General features: G+C 36.1%; 2 protein-coding genes across 2 annotated transcripts; one reads left to right on the top strand and one right to left on the bottom strand.

Moving 5' to 3' along the window:
• Nucleotides 1-627: 627 nt before the first annotated feature.
• On the bottom strand, nt 628-4,836 carry LOC121785847 (B-box zinc finger protein 22-like). Its single transcript, XM_042184316.1, has 3 exons — nt 4,502-4,836; nt 1,490-1,915; nt 628-1,197 (listed from the first exon to the last, which is right to left on the bottom strand). The coding sequence occupies exons 1-3, from the start codon at nt 4,811-4,813 to the stop codon at nt 928-930; spliced, it is 1,008 nt and encodes a 335-aa protein (XP_042040250.1). The 5' UTR covers nt 4,814-4,836; the 3' UTR covers nt 628-927.
• Nucleotides 4,837-18,600: 13,764 nt separating this feature from the next.
• Nucleotides 18,601-18,903, top strand: LOC121786680. Its single transcript, XM_042185314.1, has one exon. It carries the CDS (start codon nt 18,601-18,603, stop codon nt 18,901-18,903), a length of 303 nt encoding a protein of 100 aa, XP_042041248.1.
• Nucleotides 18,904-21,612: the final 2,709 nt, after the last annotated feature.

Raw genomic sequence — 21,612 nt, 5'->3', positions numbered from 1 at the left:
CATTTCTCTTTTTGTAGCCCCTATCATTTACTATGTCCCAGTCGCTTATAAGTTATAACAACAAACAAAATCTACAACTATTAACAATGTTTCAGGCACCCAATATTAAAATTCTAGTGACCAAGTTAGTTTTTTTATCTTTTGTTTGCTCTCCCCCCGTCCCCTATTAATTGTCTACTTTTGTCATTTTTGTCTGTCCCTCATTTATTGTCTATTTTCATTTTTTACCATATATGGAAACTAGGTCATACGTCACACTAACTCATTTCACTCACATTTTATTATAAAATTAATACTATATAAAAGTAAGACTCACATTCCCTTAACATTTTCAACTCATTTTTCTTTATATTTCCTAAAATCCGCACTTGAACCAAAGTGGACAATTGTTGGGAGACAGAGGGAGTATCATAAGACCCGTATTTGCAGGCATAATTAACAGAGAGAGTATAAATGGCAGGCTCCTTAAGAGAAACAAGGATTTAAATGGGTTAGTCATCGTATACATGTAGTCTTGAATTTAAGTTTTGTGATATTGGCGAGGTAAACTCTACTTAATTCAAGTGAATTGTCTTGCTCTCAAACCTGAACTCATAAAAACAGGAGAGAAAACTGGCCAGTATTCAATTTGCACAAAACCCAGCATTTTTCTAAACTCGCATAAACAATCACAAGATTACTATTCTACCTTATTATACACATTTGATTCAGCTGATCATAAATCCAAGATACAAAATCTATCATCTCTGCCCTGAGCCATCGACAACATTCTAGGGTTGTGACGCCACAAATTTTACACACAACATATGTATCTAATCATCCGACAGCTGAACCTCGTAGAAAACATATCACACAACAAATATAAAACTTGTAACACCATCTATCCTTGGATAGCTCTGTCATGCAAGACTGTGACTGTGAACAGCATCAAGAGTGTCTCCTCCGCTTTGAGTTGGTAGCATGACGGAGATTATGCAGGGGTGGGGAACTTATGTCAGGCACAAACGCAGCAGATTCCGGTGGATTGTGGAAACTTTTAGGCCAGTAAAGCCCGGATGATGTGGGCGGAGAAGTGATCTGTGGCACTGCCCAGTATGTTTCCGGCACCTGACCCAGGCAATCATCACCCTCTAACTCACCATCAGCAGCTACTAGAATTTGGGAGCTATCTGAACTTCCAAGCTTCCCACTGTCTGCCTGGTAAAATACGTAGAAAAGGGTGATGATTGTGTAGGTTAGCCGATAAATAAGTTGAACGTGATGCAGAATCTCTATCCGAATTTTAAGCTTGTAAAATGAATACAAATGTTGTCAAAGAAATATCATCAACTACTAGCCAATTGCAAGTTCTAAGTAGCCCACGAGAATCTAGAAAAAGTCAAAGATTAACCAGAAGATGGTTAACATGTATGCATAGACTCACTATATGTCCATACCCTAAAGAACCATGCACCAAATCTGAAGATATGAGACTCTATATATTATATACCTTAGATGACTCCTTATCCATGAAATTGTAGCTCTGAGTGAAATCACCATATCCAAGAAATTCATCAAACTGCCACTGAGAAATACTTCCAGCGGAACCTCCAGAGAAGGACAGCTTTGACAATGGAAAATCACCACATCCGCTAGCTTGAACAGGTATGCTTTTACCATATTGAGCAGGTGATGATGCTGGGGTGGCCTTTTTCGGAAGAGAATGACGTTCTGGTTCTGAAATTTTCTCAGCATTATTTGCATTTCCTAGAGATGGTTCAGCATGAGCTTCTGTAGCCTCAAGGCCAACCTTAACTCCTGTGAGTAAAAACCTTTGATGCCCTGATACTAAGGAATTTGCTGTGTGTATAGCAACATCACACTTTCTGCAAAGTAGGGCTCGGTCCTCTAAGCAAAAGAAATAGCCAACAGTTTCCTGCATAGTAAAGCATTAGTCATAAGAATATGAACAAAGAAACACCTTGTGGTGGATTAGGGGTTGAATAAGATTAGTTTTTTTCAAGACAGAAGATACTCGTACTACCACCACAGTATGATAACAACCAAGGTTAGATTTTGGTAGCAAGGACAACTACCTTTAATGAAGATTACAAACAGACCTCCTGAAAATTGCAAGTCATGTCCTATATTGCTAATTCACATCTAAAATACAACAGGGACTGAGTTGCATCTGAAGCACTTCCATACTATTATATCACAACAATAAAGAGAAAAGCACACAAATCTCTCTTTCTCTCTCTCTCACACACACACACACAAAAATGCAGTACCAAGTTATGATAGAAGCTGACAGAGCGAGAGGAACGATAAATTGGAATGCGAATTTAAATAGCCATTAGAATGGGACCAAGAGCACATAAATCTAACAACTTAGTACAAAAGATAAGGGGAACAATATCAGAATAGGGAATTAAATTAGCCAACAGTACTAGACAATTTGGAAGACTATGGCATAAACAATTGGTTTTTTATCAGCATAGTTTCAAGAACACCCTTATTAGAGAGGGGGGAAAACGGATGCAGAAGTGTAACATTAGCATGATATCAATCTTAGACTGACCAGATTTTTAGGTGTGTTTGGGCATCAAATGCCCTCTTCTTGTTTACTTATTTTCCCAAAAAGATAACATCATATTTTCATCAACACTTTCCTGTCTCTAACTCCATCAATTGACTCGACCTGCCGTGCATGCAAAAAGATGGCACAAATGGAAGCACATTTAGAGGTATGGAGAAGATCCATAATTAGAAAATAAACAGTAGAATTCTGGAATGACATGAGTAACAGGACAATGGGAATAGCAACAACAACTAACTTAGTAGATATTTCACCAATTCAGAGAAAAGCAAATTGTCTGCATAAGCAATGGTGTCACAAAAGGGAAAATATAGGAAAACCAAAAATTGACACTAAAAGTTGTTTTACCAGAAAAAATAAATAATTATGTTTTTATAAACTTGGCTATATTTCCACGCTATCCTATGAAGTCAGGTAGACCAAGGTTAGTTAAAACTGACGTGTTGATACGAATATGCTCTTTCTATTTTATCCTTGCATTTCCCTTCATGTTTCAAGAATAAAGGGAGATTAACAAGGATGTGAAGAGAGATTTCAACTAGCTAATATGGGGAGGTCCTGAATGAGAGATCGGAAACCATTTGGAACTTGGCACGTTGCACCTTCAACATATGTTTAGCAGAGTGGTACTTGTTTCGAATTGAGAATATGATATGTGATGGTATGATAAGGAGACGTATTGACATTTTAGCAGTAGAAGTTTCTTCGATACCTCAATAAAAACAACAGTTGGTCACAGATACTTGATATATATGCTTCAGCATCCAACATTAACAGCCCTCAGTACCCTGCTTGCTGGGTAAAGACTGAAGAGATATGTCATGCCCTCAAACAACTATGAAATACTTCGTCTAGAGACAAATAAAACCCAACCACCATCTCAGACTGAGATTCCGTACATGTTTCAGACTGAGCAGCAGGAACTGTTACCGATAGACGTCGATATATTAAACTCATAGCACTTCTTTAACGGGAAGTTATCAAGAGAATCAAACAAGGATAGAGATCCCAATCTAATGTGCAACTAAAACTTCATCCAATCCCAAAATAAGAAATTTTCTTTCCTCTCAATTTTCCGCCCTTTCTCCGTCTCTTGCGAGATCAACGACGACAGTGAGAGGGTAGACACAAATATGAGTTGGATAAGCAATATGATAATCTAAACCACACACCCCTGTTACGACCTTACCCCGTGATTTCCCAATTGTAGATCGCAACGTAAATCAACAAACCACAATCGATGAAATTAACGCAGCAAGGAACAATCGACGAGGAATTATGCAAACGTAAACGATCAACAGATACAATGCAACGTAAGGAAACAGAGGATATAGCTTCAGATCCACGATCTAAGCTCATGAACAAACACACAGTATAACATGACATGAAGATGGTGTTGTGGTCCCTTTTATATGCATCCGATCACATGCCCCACGCCTTCCTTGCCACCTCACTCCGCCACCTCAGCCTGCCAGCTCGGTTGAACCATGTGCTACTTATTGATCCACATAAGCTTATTCATATATAGTAATTAACTACGCCACGTGCACCGCACCACGCAGCTAACTATGTTGCATGCACATACGAATATTGCTCGAGATAATTGTGCAATAACCCCTCACCAATAATACATCAATAAAAAACAACCTCTCAACTTCACACAAACAAGTTTAATCATTGGACAGATATTTCATTCATACAAGTCAAACACACAAAGCATAAAATCAATAGTAAGAGATGTAACAAATTAATTTACAATACAATTATCAGGTATTGCATTTGCACATGTTAATTTTGTATTAATATACGAATAATGAACTCTACACATTTTATAATTAATTTAACCTAGCTCCAATTGAACTCAATAGAAAACTAGTCGAAGAGATTTTGCTAGAGGGAGAGAGAGGGGGTAAAGGATCAAACCTGGCAAATATCGCACTTTGGCATCTGCGAGGAGGCGGTGGAGAGCGGGACTCTCTGGTGTTTACCGGCGAGCTTATTGGCGGCGTGAACCTTCTGATCACAGGGCCAGCAGAGAGCGGCCTCGTCGGCGCAGCAGAGGACGTTGGCCTCCGCCGCCTCGCAGACGTTGCACTGAATCTTCATATTGGTTGGACGAGAATAAAATTGAAATCCACTTGCGAAATTCAGATGAGGAAATATAGGTCCTATAAATTGTGAGAGCTGTGTGAAGAAGATACTTCTCTCTCTCTCTCCCCAAGTTGGGAGGAGCATTGAATGCAAGTTGCACTACACTGATTCCGTTGTATTTAACATTAAAAATTTGGATTTACACTAGGCCTCATATAAATTATTTCGGCATTACCTGTGGCGCCCAACTATATCATACTATTCATCTTCCATGAAAAATAATTTTATTTTGCAGACAAACAAAAAAAAAGTTTATTTTTAAAATTTGAAAAAAAAATTCATACTTTGGTCACTTTTCCTCCTCCTCTCCTTTTTTTTCTCTCACTTTTACAATTTATTAATCCGTCTATTCCATTTAAAATGACTCATTTCGGTTTTCACATGTATTTTAGAAAAATCATAATAAATAGTTAAATTGCGGATAAGTAAAGTAAGAGATAGAATAATATGGAAGAGACTCTTTTCTACATTATTCCTCTCTTAATTTACTATCCCTCCACTTTAACTATTTATTATGAATTTTATAAAACACGTGTGAAAAACGAAAGGAATCATCTTAACTAGGAAAGAGGGAGTATTAAAATTTGTATTATTCTATATGGGACAATTTTTCTTGGACGGAGGGAGTATTTAATTTATATTAACAAGAAATTTGTATACTCTCTCCTTTCTCCACACTTGAATGATGACACAATAATTTTAGAACTACTATTATTTTATTTATTTGGTGAAGAGAGAAAATATATTTTCATATATTAATGTAAGAATATTTTTTAAAAGAAAATATAATACTCCCTCCGTCCCACATAATTTGACCCAATTTTTCATTTTGGGCCGTCCCACATAATTTGACCCATTTCACTTTTACCATTTTTGGTACTGGACCCCACATTCCACTAACTCATTCATACTCACATTTTATTATAAAATTAATATATAAAAGTAGGACTCACATTCTACTAACTTTTTTAACTCACTTTTCATTACATTTCTTAAAATCCGTGCCCGGTCAAAGTGTCCCAGATTATGTGGGACGGAGGGAGCACTATCTTTTATAGAAAATAAGACAGTGAGTGTCTACCCCACGCATGGAAGTTCGGAGTTCCATCTGACTCACACGTGCAGGGCTGTTTTAAAATTTCTTAAATCTTGATAACTGTAAAGAATATAAAGAGAATGGAACTATCAAGCTATTAGTATATATAATTATTCAAGGTATATGAGTTTTTAAATATTCAAATTTTAAAAGTAAATATATACTTTATATTATAATCTATTGCTTCATTTCATTTCATTATATCAAGAAGGGCATAAGGGCATCAGCAGTGGGGCACCTTAAGGCGCGCACTAAGGCGCGCCCTATGGCACGCCACGTCATCAGTTTTATCCTCCTACCTCCCTACCTGCAGTGGGACGCCCTAAGGCGCGCCCTAAGGCGCGCCCTATGGCGCGCCACATCATCATTTTTTAAATATTTACAAAATTCATACGAATTTAAAAAAATTAATAAATTAAAAAACGAATTTCAAAAACTTCATTTCATTTAATAAAAATTAATACATTACAATGCGAATTAAAAAAAAAAAACACAAACTCAGCGAAGGCGGTTACGAGCCCACACTTCTTCAATCATGTCGCTCATGAGCTGCGCATGATCCTGTTGGTTGCGCATTGAGGCCTGTCTAGATAGAACCTCATTGAAGCCTAACGGTAACCCTCTATCAGGTGTCTCGGTCGACGTGCCGGACGAGCTAGATGCACGGTCATCTTCATTCCAATCGGTGATGCTTCCGCCTTCATTCTCGACTATCATGTTGTGCATGATTATGCACGCATATATGATATCGACGATGACTTCCTTGTACCAGGAATCAGCCGGCCCTTTCACAATTGCCCACCGTGATTGGAGCACACCAAATGCCCGCTCGACATCCTTCCGCGCCGACTCCTGCTTTTGCGCAAATAAAACCCTCTTCTCACCAATTGGGCAGCTGATCGTCTTTAGAAAAACTGGCCACCGTGGGTAGATGCCATCGGCCAAGTAGTACCCCATATGGTATTGACGTCTGCTGGCAGTCGGCTTGCGCAAATATGTGTCGCCATAGGCTCTACTATCCCCCGACAAAAGCGCTTCAGACACTCGCGGCCTGTAGAAAATCAAAAACGCGTGCCATCGTCCGCGTAGCCCACAGTGGGGCGGACGATGGCGCGGCCGATGGCCTATCGTCCGCGGCCATCATCCGCGTAGGCCGCAATGGGGCGGACGATGGCGCGGACGATGGACATCGTCAGCGCTATACTCCGCGCCCTTAGTATAGGGCGCGAAGATCGTCCGCGGCCTATGTCAAGCACCCGCAATGGCGCGGATGATGGCGGGCGCGGACGATGCGCGCCATCGGGCGTGCCATCGTCCGCCCCATTGCGGATGGCCTAAGAATTGCTAAAGGCACTGATATACTGTAAACACTCTTCATTTATTTGCCAATCAATAAAATGAATTATTTTGTCACAATGTGTTATATTATAAGATGTTTTGCAACATTTAAATGTATAAGAAATAAACACGATCAGTTTTTGGCAAAAGAGAAATGACATTTCACAACCTAGATAGACATTGACTACCTAATCGCGAAAGATTGCAGTGTTAGTCCGCATATTTCCTAGTTTTATGGAAATAAATTACACTGGTGTGGTATAACATTGAAGGATATAACAATGAGCCAACTCTTTATTGTTATTTACTAAAAAATGAAGACCCGATGATTATTATTTCTTAATTCATACATTTAACGTTGGGTATACAATATTGGTTATGTATAACTTTGATTTATCAAAGGTATAGATTTTTTATAATCCACGAATCCGATATTTTGGATAGTGTTAATCAATGTTTAGTGGTGCTAGTGATTGTTAATTAAGTCAATATCAAACTTTAATTAATTAATAAATATTTATATCTTAAACATGGGAAATAATTATACTCCCTCCGTCCCAGCTCAAGTGATTGATTTCTTTTTAGCCGTTGTTTTGTGAATATGACAATACATAGTTAAAGTGAACAGAATGTATAGTAAGAGATTATTCTCTTACTTACTTTACTTTCTCTCAACTTTAACTATTTATTATTATTTTTCCTAAACACCTGCCGAAAAATAGTCAATCACTTGAGATGAGGCGGAGAGAGTATTACAGAGGATAGATAGTCAATATTATTTTACCATAGTAGTTGATAATAATATTCTATTTGTGCTTGAAAAAGTGGAGCTCAATTTAATTAATTAAACTCAAATAGGTGTAGCTCAAATCCAAACATACGAAGGTACCTGACCCCTAACATAACTTTATAAATAGTTGAATAGATGAAAGACAAATACATAAGTGTCTATACTCAAATTTCGTCCCCCCATATACTCTGTAGGGATCGAAATGTTTACCTATTTTAGAATATGAATTCTGTCTTTTCCTATTCCTAATCTATACATTTTGACAAGCTTAGCTCACTTTCAGACTAAAATACAAGTTTAGGAAATAGTCAGAAGAATTATGGTCTAGTTCTGAAGATCATCACATAGAAAAGTAGCAAACCACTATAATTATTTGGAGAATTATAAAGATAATGATTTTTCTCCGTAGAATTCATGTTTAGGGTTTTAATCTCGTTTAAACATGATTTTGTTCAAGTTCTTTGCATACAGACATGTCAATTTGCACGAATAGATTAAATCTAAATAATCACTCAAATAGATCATGCGTTTGATTTGTTTAATTTGCAAAATCTTCCGCTGCAAACCCCAATAATAAGATGGTTGATATAAAAAAATTGTTTTTATCTTATATTGCAGTATTCTCTATAAAATAGTCTTATTTGTACATAGAAAAAGTTTATAATTAATATGTGATTAATTAGTAATTAGACTAATTTTACTTCAATGAGATACTTGCCCTGTCTTCTAAACATAGACTAATTTTGAAACAATACATGTTTTACTATGTAATTAGTAAAATAAAATTAAGAAGGAAAGAAAAAATAATTAAAGTATTGTTAGAAAAAATGAAACTCACCTCAGTAAAAGAGAAAAAAGTTTTATTTTTTAGAACTAATTACAAGAAGATTTAAAATGATAGTTTTAAGGACTTGAGGTAATATTAAGTTATTGAGTAAATTTGAATGATAATTTCGTTCATGCCATAAGTTTGTTGACGTGGTAAAAAAATTTCGAGTTATCTTATTTAGAGCGAAATAGCAGAAATAAAAAGTTGAAAAAAGGTGCCCAAAAGCCAAAACGAATATTTAAATGTACGGAATAAAAGTTGCTTTCGTGACAACGAAAATAAATTATTCCCACAAAATAATGAGTGGTTGTTGAAGTAATTGTGTCCGTAAAAACTTTCATAAGATTCATAGTTAATAAAAGCGTGAAAATAAAATAAGGATAATTGTATTTCTGATTGATTGAGAATAATACAATGTCTCCTATTTGAGACATTTATAAGACTATGTTAAATTAATAATATACTCCCTCTGTCCGCCATTAGGAGTCCCATTTCTTGGCGGCACGGGTTTTAAGAAATGTTAAGAAAAGTGGGTGGAATAAAGTTAGTGGAATATGAGTCCCTCTTATATATATTAGTTTTAAATAAAATATGAGTGAAATGAGTTAGTGGAAGGTGGGGCCCTATTATCATTTATGGTAAAAGTGAACCGGGACGCCTATTCACGGACGAACGAAAATGGAAAAACGGGACTCCTATTCGCCGACGGAGGTAGTATGGAATAATAGAGATATGGGGATACTATAGATATATCCGTATCAATTTTTCATTAATTGAGAGTCACAATTTTGGAAATTGATTTGCGAGATATTGTTGCCATCCATAATTTGGTAGTCTAATTTTGGGATTTGATTTGTAGGGATTAATTTAAGTAAGAAATCAAGATGGAAATACAAAGAAGAAGAAGGCGCTTGAAGTAGGATATGATTCTTTTTTTTTCTTCTTGAATTAATTCCATTGGGCACAAAAGAAATTAATTAACATTAAGTCAACAATGTATTTAGATAGTGAAATAAAACAAATCCAACATTTGTATTTTATTTAATTTGACATGGAATTTATATAGTAGTCCCCAAATAGTATTCCATTTTAATTATTTACTTTTGAAAGTCCAAAGGATTTAAAGAAATAACTTTCTCCTATTTTCCTCATATTTTAAATGAGCGATCTCACTTCCGTTCAAACAAATAATTAATACCATGGTATTATTCTAAGTAATAATTATCAATGAAAACTCTTAATCAAATAATAAGACTTCCCACCAAAACAAATGCGATCCAAACTACGCGGATCATACAAAACATAGTTATTAGTTTATTAACGTTTATTTTGGTTTCCTATTCACCAACACTTGTGCATTTAAAAGGGTATAGAAAAAAAGGCGGCTAGTACAGGTTGTTTGTCTCATACTCATCCCACCTCTTCTTCTTTAATATCACACATCCTTGAGAAAATTTTCATAGGTGGGAATTTGTTGAAAGGCCTCCAATAGTGGAATGTTGATGTGGACTTTTCAAAAAATATATAGAGATCTAGAAAATTGTGCATCAAGTTTATGACTTTGTAACTAGATTGTAAATGGTTCTTTGGGCACAAAAGACTTCAAAAATAGGTACCTCCGACTTCTTCATGTCAAATTCCTCATCAATCACTTCCTTTTTCTCTTCCTGGGGCTTGGATTCCTCTTTAGCCATAGGACTGTCATAACTTGTGCCACTTCTCAAGTTGACGGATTTGCAATACTTCAGTTCTTAATCGTTTGTGCCAAAAACTATACCAACTTACATTTTGAGCAATTAGACTCAACCAGTGTCAAGTATTCTCATTAAGGGTGGCAAATCTTGCATGTTAGGTCATTATCGAGTCAATCTGTTAACGACACGATCCAATGATGACAAACACGAACTGTTAAAAAAATCCGAAATCCAAACACGAACCGACCTGCTACCCTCAAACCCGAACAAGGCACGAACTTATTAACTACACGAACCATATTGGATCAACACGATAACAATACGTATATGACACGACACTATAACAATACGACCCGATAGCACGGTTAGAACCTGGTAACACGTTAAGAACTTGATAACAACTGTCATTGATTAACAAAAGTTACAAACCTTAAATCTGATCATTAAGAGTCTAATTAGTAACCTAAAATTTGATTACACAATCTGATCAGGTGAAAATATAACATCAATAGATTCATAGTAATAAAATCCAACGAAATCCAACCAAAAAATGTCATTTTTAAAAAATACTAAAAAATAATATTATTATTTCTTAACAAGTAACCCAAACTCGATATGAACACGACATGAAATTTTCGTGTTCTTAATGGGTCGACCCGATAAAGAAACGAAGCCAATAAGCTTTGTCTCAAACCCATTAATTTCGTGCAAATTCATCGTGTCGTGTCAAAAATTGTCAGCCATAATTCTCATGTGCATGCTTAGCTCCACGACTTCGAGCTTGCCATGTATTCCTTTGTCCTTCCAATGGATACTCTGAGAAGGTCATCAATGGTATCCTTGTTCGGCTGGTTAACTGTTGGAACATATATACTAAAAACTATTTTTCGAGTTTATTATGAATTTGATAAATTGCTTGTATATTGCAAACTCTCCTCATTTAATGAGAATAATAAATATTTTCTTCATGCTGTGTACTTTACTTTAATGGGTATTGACCATCTTTAATTATATAATTAAAACACCGGAAAGTAAAATCAGTCTAAGTCTTCTACATTGAAGGCTGGGTCGTGGAACAGGTCATCACAGTAGGTGACCCAGCCAGAACCTTGTAGAAGTAAAACTATTTCACAACCTAGATAGGCTTTGGCTACCTATCGCGAAAGGTTGCAGTGACCATCTTAAAGTCGTCTTTACCTTGAGAATGACTAGTGATACTGGTGTGGTATAACATTGAAATGATCTAAAGTATAGACACGTCTTTATTGCTAAAGAATTTCTTAATCTACAATAGAATATTCCAAGATCTATAGAGTATATTCTAGATCTATATTTTATTATATAGTTGCAAGATAGAATATTCTAAATCTATAAGAATATTCTTGATTAAGAATATTGTAGATCTATGATAGTTTATTCTAGATCTATGTTGTTGTGTTCTACATATGTGTTTCAATTATGTAGATCTACATGTTTGAAAAATGTGATGGATGATTGTTTTCATGCTTGTTATATTGTGTGATTGTTGAATCTTATTGTTCTTCGTTTTATTGTAAACCCACGAGGGTTGATCGTGGTAGATTAGGTTTTGTTTTTCCTTGTATTTTCTTTTGTAAACAAATGTAATAGTTAGAATACAAAGAAATGTAATACAATGGAGCAAACAAGACGAAGAACGAGGCGGAGGCTCCAGGCTGGCGGCGACGGTGTCGGCTGGGCAAGTGTCACGCCCGCATTTTCTAAGGATAGAAAACACGGTTGATCGCGACTAGGGGAGGATTAAAGAAGCGGGGAAGAAAAGGGAAAACAACACAACTCGACCATAGCTCGAAACAAACGGGAATAGCTTGAATAAAATCAGAGTATCTCAACAATCAACAACTCAAAAATGAATATTATCTCAACGATACAAGAACTCAAAAGAAGGACAACTACTTAGCGGAAGAATTTGAGAGAAGGAATATGCCACGTGTGAAGACATGACACATTCTAAACACTTAATTTCTTCAATGGTCTTGCTCAACACCCACCGTACCCGTCACGCTCAACCTGCAAATTTTTAAAAAGAAATGCAGGGCTGAGTACTTGATGCACTCAGTGGACTCATGCCGAAAACATTTTATAAAAAGTATTTATCATGCCACCATTGAGTGACCATGGGGTTTTAACTTTAGAAATCGCCCAAGACACTAAAATCATTTCCATCGTAAAACTCGGTTGATCAACCATTTTCCCATAGCTATCTCCCATATCTGATCCATTGATGACAAGGAACGTGGCCACATTCCAAGTCACTAGACCGGCCGACCCAAAAGACGGCTCACGATCTCCATAGGTGTACACTAGCCTGAATAGGGACTCACTCCCTAGACAGACCCGAATTCGATTATCCATTGATGGCAAAAGCCACATCAGATAGGTTCCATAGAATAAAACAAAACACGGCATGACAAATATTCATATCATTTTCACATAAAAATATACTTAGGGCATTGCCCATATTTAAAAAGAAAGCCCACCTCGCTTGCTTATACCACACAATCACGACTTTACGCAACCTTTTACTCTTGGTACCCTCGTACGTGCAACAACCCTTGTCAATATCACCACACAATCAGGTTTTCCATTATTACAATTATCATGCATATCCTATCGTTCCTTTCATCGTTTTCTTAGATTGTCCATTCCCGAACGTTCATCAACATAAGGAAAAATATGCCATAATACTTCTCAACGTGTTACACATAATCATGCCATAGGATACCTTCTTAAATCATACATGCATCATATAATTCATTAAAAATCATTTAAAATTGGCAGAATTGCGCGGTTGGTTTGTAAAAATCATTTAAAATTCATCCGGTCTCCGTTGGGGCTGAAACTTTTTCACAATACAGTAGACACATAAAATATCATTTAATTAAAATTGCACATCAAAATAATCTTTTTAGGTCGGTCAAATCGAAAACGTAACTCCCTGGTCGAGAAAAACAATTTCTGGCAGAACTGCGCAGTCAACTTCAAAAATTCACCAAAAAATACATCTTTCGTCCAAATAGGTTGAAATTCACACACCACACAGAAGACACCTTAAGGTTTACTCAGAAAAAAGAATCGTATAAAAAGGAGTTCGTTTGGTCGGTCAAACATGCGTCGGAACCTACTGTCCGAATACTACAGATTTCATGCTCCAAAATTCGAGTTATCCTAAATGAATGCAAGGAAATCAAGGCTGGGAATTGATCGGTGATTACCTTCTTAGGCGGCAGAAAACTCTCTTCTCCAACTCGGTTCTTTCTCTAAATTTTAGTTCCTGGTTTTTCTTGGTATTGAATTTATGTGTAGAAAGATCGTGGGATTGATTGGATATATATAGGCAGAACTGATAGATATTGATGGATTTGGTGGTTGGAGAGATTTTAGGGAGTATAGATATGGGGAAATCGTTTGGTGATATGGTTTAGAGAAATATATTTGACCAAGTCAACTAGGAAAAGATTTAATTAGATTTATTTGATTTTTTTTTTTTTTTACGGGTGTTACAATCTACTCATCTTAACAAAAATTTCGTCCCGAAATTTGCTTACGTCCTTCGAATACAGAATTTCTCCATCATCTTGTCTTCCAAGCAGCTTCCTCATGTCGCTTAATTAACATTGTAGTTGAAAGTCACATCGCTGCCACTTTTAATAAATTACGCGAGATTAGACTATATTAAATTAAATTGCGCACTTCGCATCATCCCTCCTTTTCTTGCACCCTCTTTTGCATTTGAACTTCATTTCGTCTTCGCTATCTTCCACTTCTTGAAATCTTCTTCGTGTTCTTTTTGTTCTTGTCGTTCATGGAAAACGTAGGAAATAGTAAAATAGTTCACACATCAAGCTTGCTCGAACGTTTCACGCAATTCCAAGAAAAAGTTTCATGGTCCACCGGCATCCATTCGCACTCTCGATTTCCTTGCCTCGTTGTGCCTTGACAAATTAGGGGTTCTCCCCAAACTTTCAGATTTTCGTTCATTTTTGTCACTCGGGAAAGTGATAGATTATCTCAACTTAAAACTACGGTTCGCGTGTATTCAATCTAGCCTACAACAAAAGCACTCTATGTTCGCCACATACTTCATCATCTCTCATCTCAACATCTACCACAATTAACGTCATTCATACCACAAGATAAACACACAACATTTTCACATCTCATAGCTAAACACTTTCGCACCTCACATTTGCATTCATAAAATTTTGACACAAAGCTTTCTTCAAACTCTTTCACACTTTCCTAAAATTTCCACATCTCACTTTTAAAGTAAAAGTTTTGACTCAAAACTAAAATATACTTTCGCATAAACTTTCATCCATCGTATAAAACACTCCATAGAATAACGCATCATACTTTGCACCTCATAACATAAATATCATCATACTTCCATAGCTCAATTTTCCAAACGAAAAAGTTAAAACTATTTTTCTCGAAACTCAAAAATTTTTGAATAATTCATAAACACAGTATTTCCATTGATCAATTTTTTTTCATAAAAGATAAATCACCCCATTGCATAACATACATCTTTCTATCACCATAGATTTTCATCTTCTCGCAAAACACACACACACATATATATATACCATAGCTCCTCTATCCCATTGTAAAACATACTTTGTTTTCATAACCATAACTCTTCTCATCTCATTTCCAGAAAACTTTCTCATAAAAAAAATTTTCATAAAATAAATTACCTCTTTCTTGATTGAGCGTGGCGAAGCGGGATGTTGAGCCTTCAATGCATAATTATTATTATCATTATCATTATTATCACTATTATTTTAGTCTAGCGAAATAAGTCTAGACTAAGACTGAAAAAGACTCTCGGGTCCAGAGCGGAAAGAAAAATTTGCTCTGATACCACTTTGTCACGCCCGCATTTTCTAAGGATAGAAAACACGGTTGATCGCGACTAGGGGAGGATTAAAGAAGCGGGGAAGAAAAGGGAAAACAACACAACTCGACCATAGCTCGAAACAAACGGGAATAGCTTGAATAAAATCAGAGTATCTCAACAATCAACAACTCAAAAATGAATATTATCTCAACGATACAAGAACTCAAAAGAAGGACAACTACTTAGCGGAAGCATTTGAGAGAAGGAATATGCCACGTGTGAAGACATGACACATTCTAAACACTTAATTTCTTCAATGGTCTTGCTCAACACCCACCGTACCCGTCACGCTCAACCTGCAAATTTTTAAAAAGAAATGCAGGGCTGAGTACTTGATGCACTCAGTGGACTCATGCCGAAAACATTTTATAAAAAGTATTTATCATGCCACCATTGAGTGACCATGGGGTTTTAACTTTAGAAATCGCCCAAGACACTAAAATCATTTCCATCGTAAAACTCGGTTGATCAACCATTTTCCCATAGCTATCTCCCATATCTGATCCATTGATGACAAGGAACGTGGCCACATTCCAAGTCACTAGACCGGCCGACCCAAAAGACGGCTCACGATCTCCATAGGTGTACACTAGCCTGAATAGGGACTCACTCCCTAGACAGACCCGAATTCGATTATCCATTGATGGAAAAAGCCACATCAGATAGGTTCCATAGAATAAAACAAAACACGGCATGACAAATATTCATATCATTTTCACATAAAAATATACTTAGGGCATTGCCCATATTTAAAAAGAAAGCCCACCTCGCTTGCTTATACCACACAATCATGACTTTACGCAACCTTTTACTCTTGGTACCCTCGTACGTGCAACAACCCTTGTCAATATCACCACACAATCAGGTTTTCCATTATTACAATTATCATGCATGTCCTATCGTTCCTTTCATCGTTTTCTTAGATTGTCCATTCCCGAACGTTCATCAACATAAGGAAAAACATGCCATAATACTTCTCAACGTGTTACACATAATCATGCCATAGGATACCTTCTTAAATCATACATGCATCATATAATTCATTAAAACTTAGCAACAAGTGATATTTTCACCTAACAACAAAACTGGCAGAATTGCGCGGTTGGTTTGTAAAAATCATTTAAAAGTCATCCGGTCTCCGTTGGGGCTGAAACTTTTCCACAATACAGTAGACAGATAAAATATCATTTAATTAAAATTTCACATCAAAATAATCTTTTTAGGTCGGTCAAATCGAAAACGTAACTCCCTGGTCGAGAAAAACAATTTCTGGCAGAACTGCGCAGTCAACTTCAAAAATTCACCAAAAATACATCTTTCGTCCAAATAGGTTGAAATTCACACACCACACAGAAGACACCTTAAGGTTTACTCAGAAAAAAGAATCGTATAAAAAGGAGTTCGTTTGGTCGGTCAAACATGCGTCGGAACCTACTGTCCGAATACTACAGATTTCATGCTCCAAAATTCGAGTTATCCTAAATGAATGCAAGGAAATCAAGGCTGGGAATTGATCGGTGATTACCTTCTTAGGCGGCAGAAAACTCTCTTCTCCAACTCGGTTCTTTCTCTAAATTTTAGTTCCTGGTTTTTCTTGGTATTGAATTTATGTGTAGAAAGATCGTGGGATTGATTGGATATATATAGGCAGAACTGATAGATATTGATGGATTTGGTGGTTGGAGAGATTTTAGGGAGTATAGATATGGGGAAATCGTTTGGTGATATGGTTTAGAGAAATATATTTGACCAAGTCAATTAGGAAAAGATTTAATTAGATTTATTTGATTTTTTTTTCTTTTTTTTACGGGTGTTACAGCAAGCCGGCGGCACGGGCTGACGACGGCGGCAGGTCGGCGGCGTGGGCAGCCTTGGCGGCGGCCAAAACCTTAGCGGGCTTGGCCGCATGCGGATCGAGGCAACAGCACGGCTGGCGGCGGTGATTACCGGTGCTCGGCGGCAGATGGGCAGCCCGATGAAGACGGCAGTGGCGCGGATCCCTAAAAAAAGGCGGCGGCGACTACTTGTTTTTATTTTAGGGCAAAACACTAATTAGGGTTTTAGATGGCCCGATTAATAGGCAAGACCATTGTGGTCTTGACCTAATTTTTATGCCCTAGATATTTGATTTATTCAAATGGGGTATATATTTTATTTAATCCTTTTTATCCGGAGTACCATGGTTCATGGAAAGGATAAAATGTGATTGGAAAGGATAAAATGTGATTTATTTTAATTATTTGATTTTAGACACTTAGTGATTTAAAATCAAATGATTTATTTGATTATGTGTGATGTGACAAAGTGTGCAAAATTATTTGCCTATGTTATTTACCTCTTATGTGAGTTAAATAATTATTTGCTTGCATGATAATCAAATGAAAACCATTTTTATTTAAAATGATTAAGCGATAGTTACGAACAGTCATGTTGTATATGGTCTCCATAAATGGTATTCAAATGTGACGTAAATTATATAAGATTTCGACCTTTCTTTAGAGGAGTCATGTTATTAGTATTATTTACAGTTTTCGCAATATTTGAATAACTAAAATTGTTCTTTTAAATGAAAGGCATATTTCTAAAGCAATATCATATCCAGTGGGAGCAATATTATCAAGAAGTGAGCATTGTTTAAAAGATGTTAACCATGGTCTTAGAATCTTGTTGAGTGGCGTGCGACCTTTCTTTAGAGGAGTATTCAAAGCAAGATAAGATTCTTGAGGACTAGAATTATGGTGCTAACTTAGGCAATATTAGGCAGTCATGCCATTTTTATGGTCTCTGTACTATCTGTCGGTATTGTGACCAAGAAAAACTTTTTTAAAATCTAAATAATCCATGACATCTTTTGGTGCTTGTTTATTTAGCATTTTAATAGCATATGTGATTCTCGAATGTTTTATGGTTTTTTACATTCTTTTATCATGTATGGTTGTGTGATGGATACATTTTATTTTTCTCAGTCAATATCAATTATGTCTCTCAATCCATTATCTGTGATCTTGAAAGAAAACAAACTCGAGTGGCCAAATTATGTAGACTGGAAACGTAATTTGGATAGTGTTCTCATCGCTGATGATTATAAGTTTGTGCTTGAAACCGATTGTCCCGCAAAACCCGTCGATAATGCCTCAAAGTAGGAGAAGGCCATGTATAGAAAGTGGATAAAAGGAAATGAGATGGTGAAGTGCTACATTTTGGCTTCTATGTCAAATGTACTTCAACATCAGCATCATTCCTATGAATTCGCTCATGAAATCATGGAGACCCTTCAATCCCTCTTTGGGACTCAGAATCGATCTGCTAGATCTCTATCGATCAGGAGTCTCATGAATAAGACTATGAAGGAGGGCACACCAGTTAGGGACCATGTCCTTGAAATGATGCGCCACCTCAATCAAATTGAGGTCTTTGGAGGATCAATAGATCCAGATTCTCAGGTGGACATAATACTCCAGAGTCTTCTAGCAAGCTTTCAGTAGTTCAAGGTCAACTATGAAATGACTAAGCAAGACCTCAACTTAGCTAAGTTTCTAACTGAGCTTCAGAACGCGAAAGGCATTTAAGCCCAAGCTATGTTGGTTGATCGCGCCTCCAGTTTCAAGGTCAATAGACCAAGAAAGGATGGCAAGGCGGAGCAGGCCGCCAAAGGATTAAAGGTTAAGAAGGGCAAGAAGAAGGTTAAAGCAAGGAAAACTGGCAAGTGGTTCAAGTGTGGTGAAAAGGGACATTGGGAGCCAGATTGCCCTAAAAGGGTAAAGGTCCAAATGGTTCAGGTATACACCAAGCTCATGTTTTTGAAACTCACTTAGTAACTGTTTCTACCCATCAATGGGTAGTAGATACGGGAGCCAATGATCATGTGTGTTTTGATCCTGCTCTTTTGCAGGAATCAAGGAAACTAAGTGAAGGCGAGATCACTGTCCATCTGGGGGATGCTACTAGAGTAGGAGCGATTGCAGTGGGAGTTTTTTATATTCGCTTCTCTAGTAGTAGAGTTTTAGTATTGAACAATGTTTTATTGATACCTTCGTTTAGAAGGAACCTGGTTTCGGTTTCTAAACTTGTTTTTGACAGATATTCTGTTTCTTTTCATGATGCTTGCATTATAAAGAGAGATGATTATTTTATCTGTCAAGGTATCATGGAAAATAACTTGTATACTATACGCTCTACGCATCATCTTGTTGAGTCAAATAACATATCAGTTTCTCGCAAGAGAAAAACTTCTCCACACGATGTGAATGATATGTACTTGTGGCATCTAAGGCTTTACATGCCAATCCGAGAAGGATCCAAAAGTTAGGGAGCCTTAGCTCAATTGAGGGACTAAATTTAGAACCTTTTCCAACTTGCGAATCCTCCTAGGAAGGCAAGATGACCAAAAGATCATTTAAGATCAAAGGAAATAGAGCTAAGAAGGTACTAGATCTCATTCACTCAGACGTGTGCGGTCCAATTCAAACTCAAACTAGGAGAGGCTATGTATATTTCATCACCTTTATTGATGATTATTCGAGATTAGCCCAAGTCTATTTGATGCAATGCAAATCAGAATCCTTTGAGAAATTCAAAGAGTTCAAGGCATTTGCAGAGACGCGTCATAGTGAGACTATAAAAGCCTTACGATCCGATCGAGGAGACGAGTACCTTAGTGATGAACTTTTGGGCTACTTAGCAGAAGCTGGGATTGAATCTCAATTAACTGCACCTGGCACACCTCAACAAAATGGGGTTGCAGAATGATGTGTAGTGTTAGTATTGGTTGAAAACTTTCCTTTTTAAACTTAGTCTAATTTTTGTGGACGGACTAAAATAGCAAAATTTGTCTATTTTTGTGGACGGACTAAAATGGCAAAACTTAGAAATAATTTTGTTAAAATTTAAAATAATAAGAAAGAAAATGAAATGTAAATAATATGAATATTGTGGATTAAAAAAATATAAAATGCCAAAGACTTCGTTCTTGCAAATATCCAATAAGCACAGTGACGCGGATACAGGTTGCAGAGTTTGCAAAAATTAAAGGAAAGAAATGCAAGTGGAGAAAATGAAGTCCGTGGTTTGCATTTGGGCTGTTGAATATTGGGCTAAAAACTGTAACTAAATGATTTAACCCATAGCCTCAAATAATATTCCTATTTACTTACCTTTTAATATGCAAATGCCACTAGTTATCTTATTAATTGTATTTTATTAATTTTTCTCTATATTTTAAATTTTTAAATAAGTTCTCCGGATCTATAAATAGTTGTATTGTATTTGAATGTGAAAATTAGTAAAATAAACTCATCATATTACATGTTATTATTACTTATTTGTTGTTTCTATTTTCTTAATTTTATTATATTAAATTCCTTTTTATTGTTATCCATTTCCTTATATTTAATATTTGTGGATGCTAGTAAGTATATATTAATACATAGGGATGCTAGTAAGTTTATAAAATATACTATATAATCATGTACTAAGGGTGCATTATAATGCTAACTTTTCTAAGTTGCTAACTCATCAACGTAATGTATTAAAAATGTCAACACGATGATAATGAAATGTCAACATAAACTTAAGTTGATATATTAATATATTGTGTTGACATTAATATTTAAATGTCAACACAGTTTATGTGTTGACATTTTAATGTTATCGTGTTGACGTTTTTAATACACTACATTGATGATTTAGCAATTTAAGAAAAATTAGCATTATAACGCATCCCTTAATACATGATTATATATATATATATATATATATATTATAAATATTTATTTAAATATTTGATTGATAATTTTACTCTATATCTAACTTCATGAGTTGCATTTATGGACCTGTCATATATTTACAAAGCGGATGAATTAAACTTATTTGCTTGTCATACATTTAAATACAAGTAAAACATCTTAGAAATGTAAAATCAAAACACATTACAACAAAATATTCATTCTCACTGATAGAAATCCATGGCTTCCATCCTAAAACCAATTGGTTTTAGGATGAAAGCCATGGATTTCTATCATGGTATCAGAGCGGGTCGCCGACTGTGGGTCATATTTAACTGACCCAGTAGTATATCTGGGCCGAAACCGAAAAAATGACTGACCCAGCAGTATATCTGGACTTAAAAATTTGGGCCAAGTGGTCCAACTGATCGAAAAAAAATTGGGCCGATTGTCCAATCGATTAGAAAAAAG

Source organism: Salvia splendens, chromosome 22 (genome assembly GCF_004379255.2).
Source record: "Salvia splendens isolate huo1 chromosome 22, SspV2, whole genome shotgun sequence".
NCBI classification, from domain to species: domain Eukaryota; kingdom Viridiplantae; phylum Streptophyta; class Magnoliopsida; order Lamiales; family Lamiaceae; genus Salvia; species Salvia splendens.
Note: the sequence above shows the minus strand (reverse complement) of the source record. Positions and strands in the feature narration are given on the sequence as shown.

Coding starts and splice junctions, on each gene's coding strand:
- LOC121785847 (XM_042184316.1), bottom strand. CDS start 4,813: ATGCTCCTCCCAACTTGGGGAGAGAGAGAGAGAAGTATCTTCTTCACA. Junction 1,916..4,501: donor CAAAGTGCGATATTTGCCAG/GTTTGATCCTTT, acceptor TTTACTATGCAG/GAAACTGTTGGCTATTTCTT. Junction 1,198..1,489: donor TGGATAAGGAGTCATCTAAG/GTATATAATATA, acceptor GTATTTTACCAG/GCAGACAGTGGGAAGCTTGG.
- LOC121786680 (XM_042185314.1), top strand. CDS start 18,601: ATGGTGAAGTGCTACATTTTGGCTTCTATGTCAAATGTACTTCAACAT.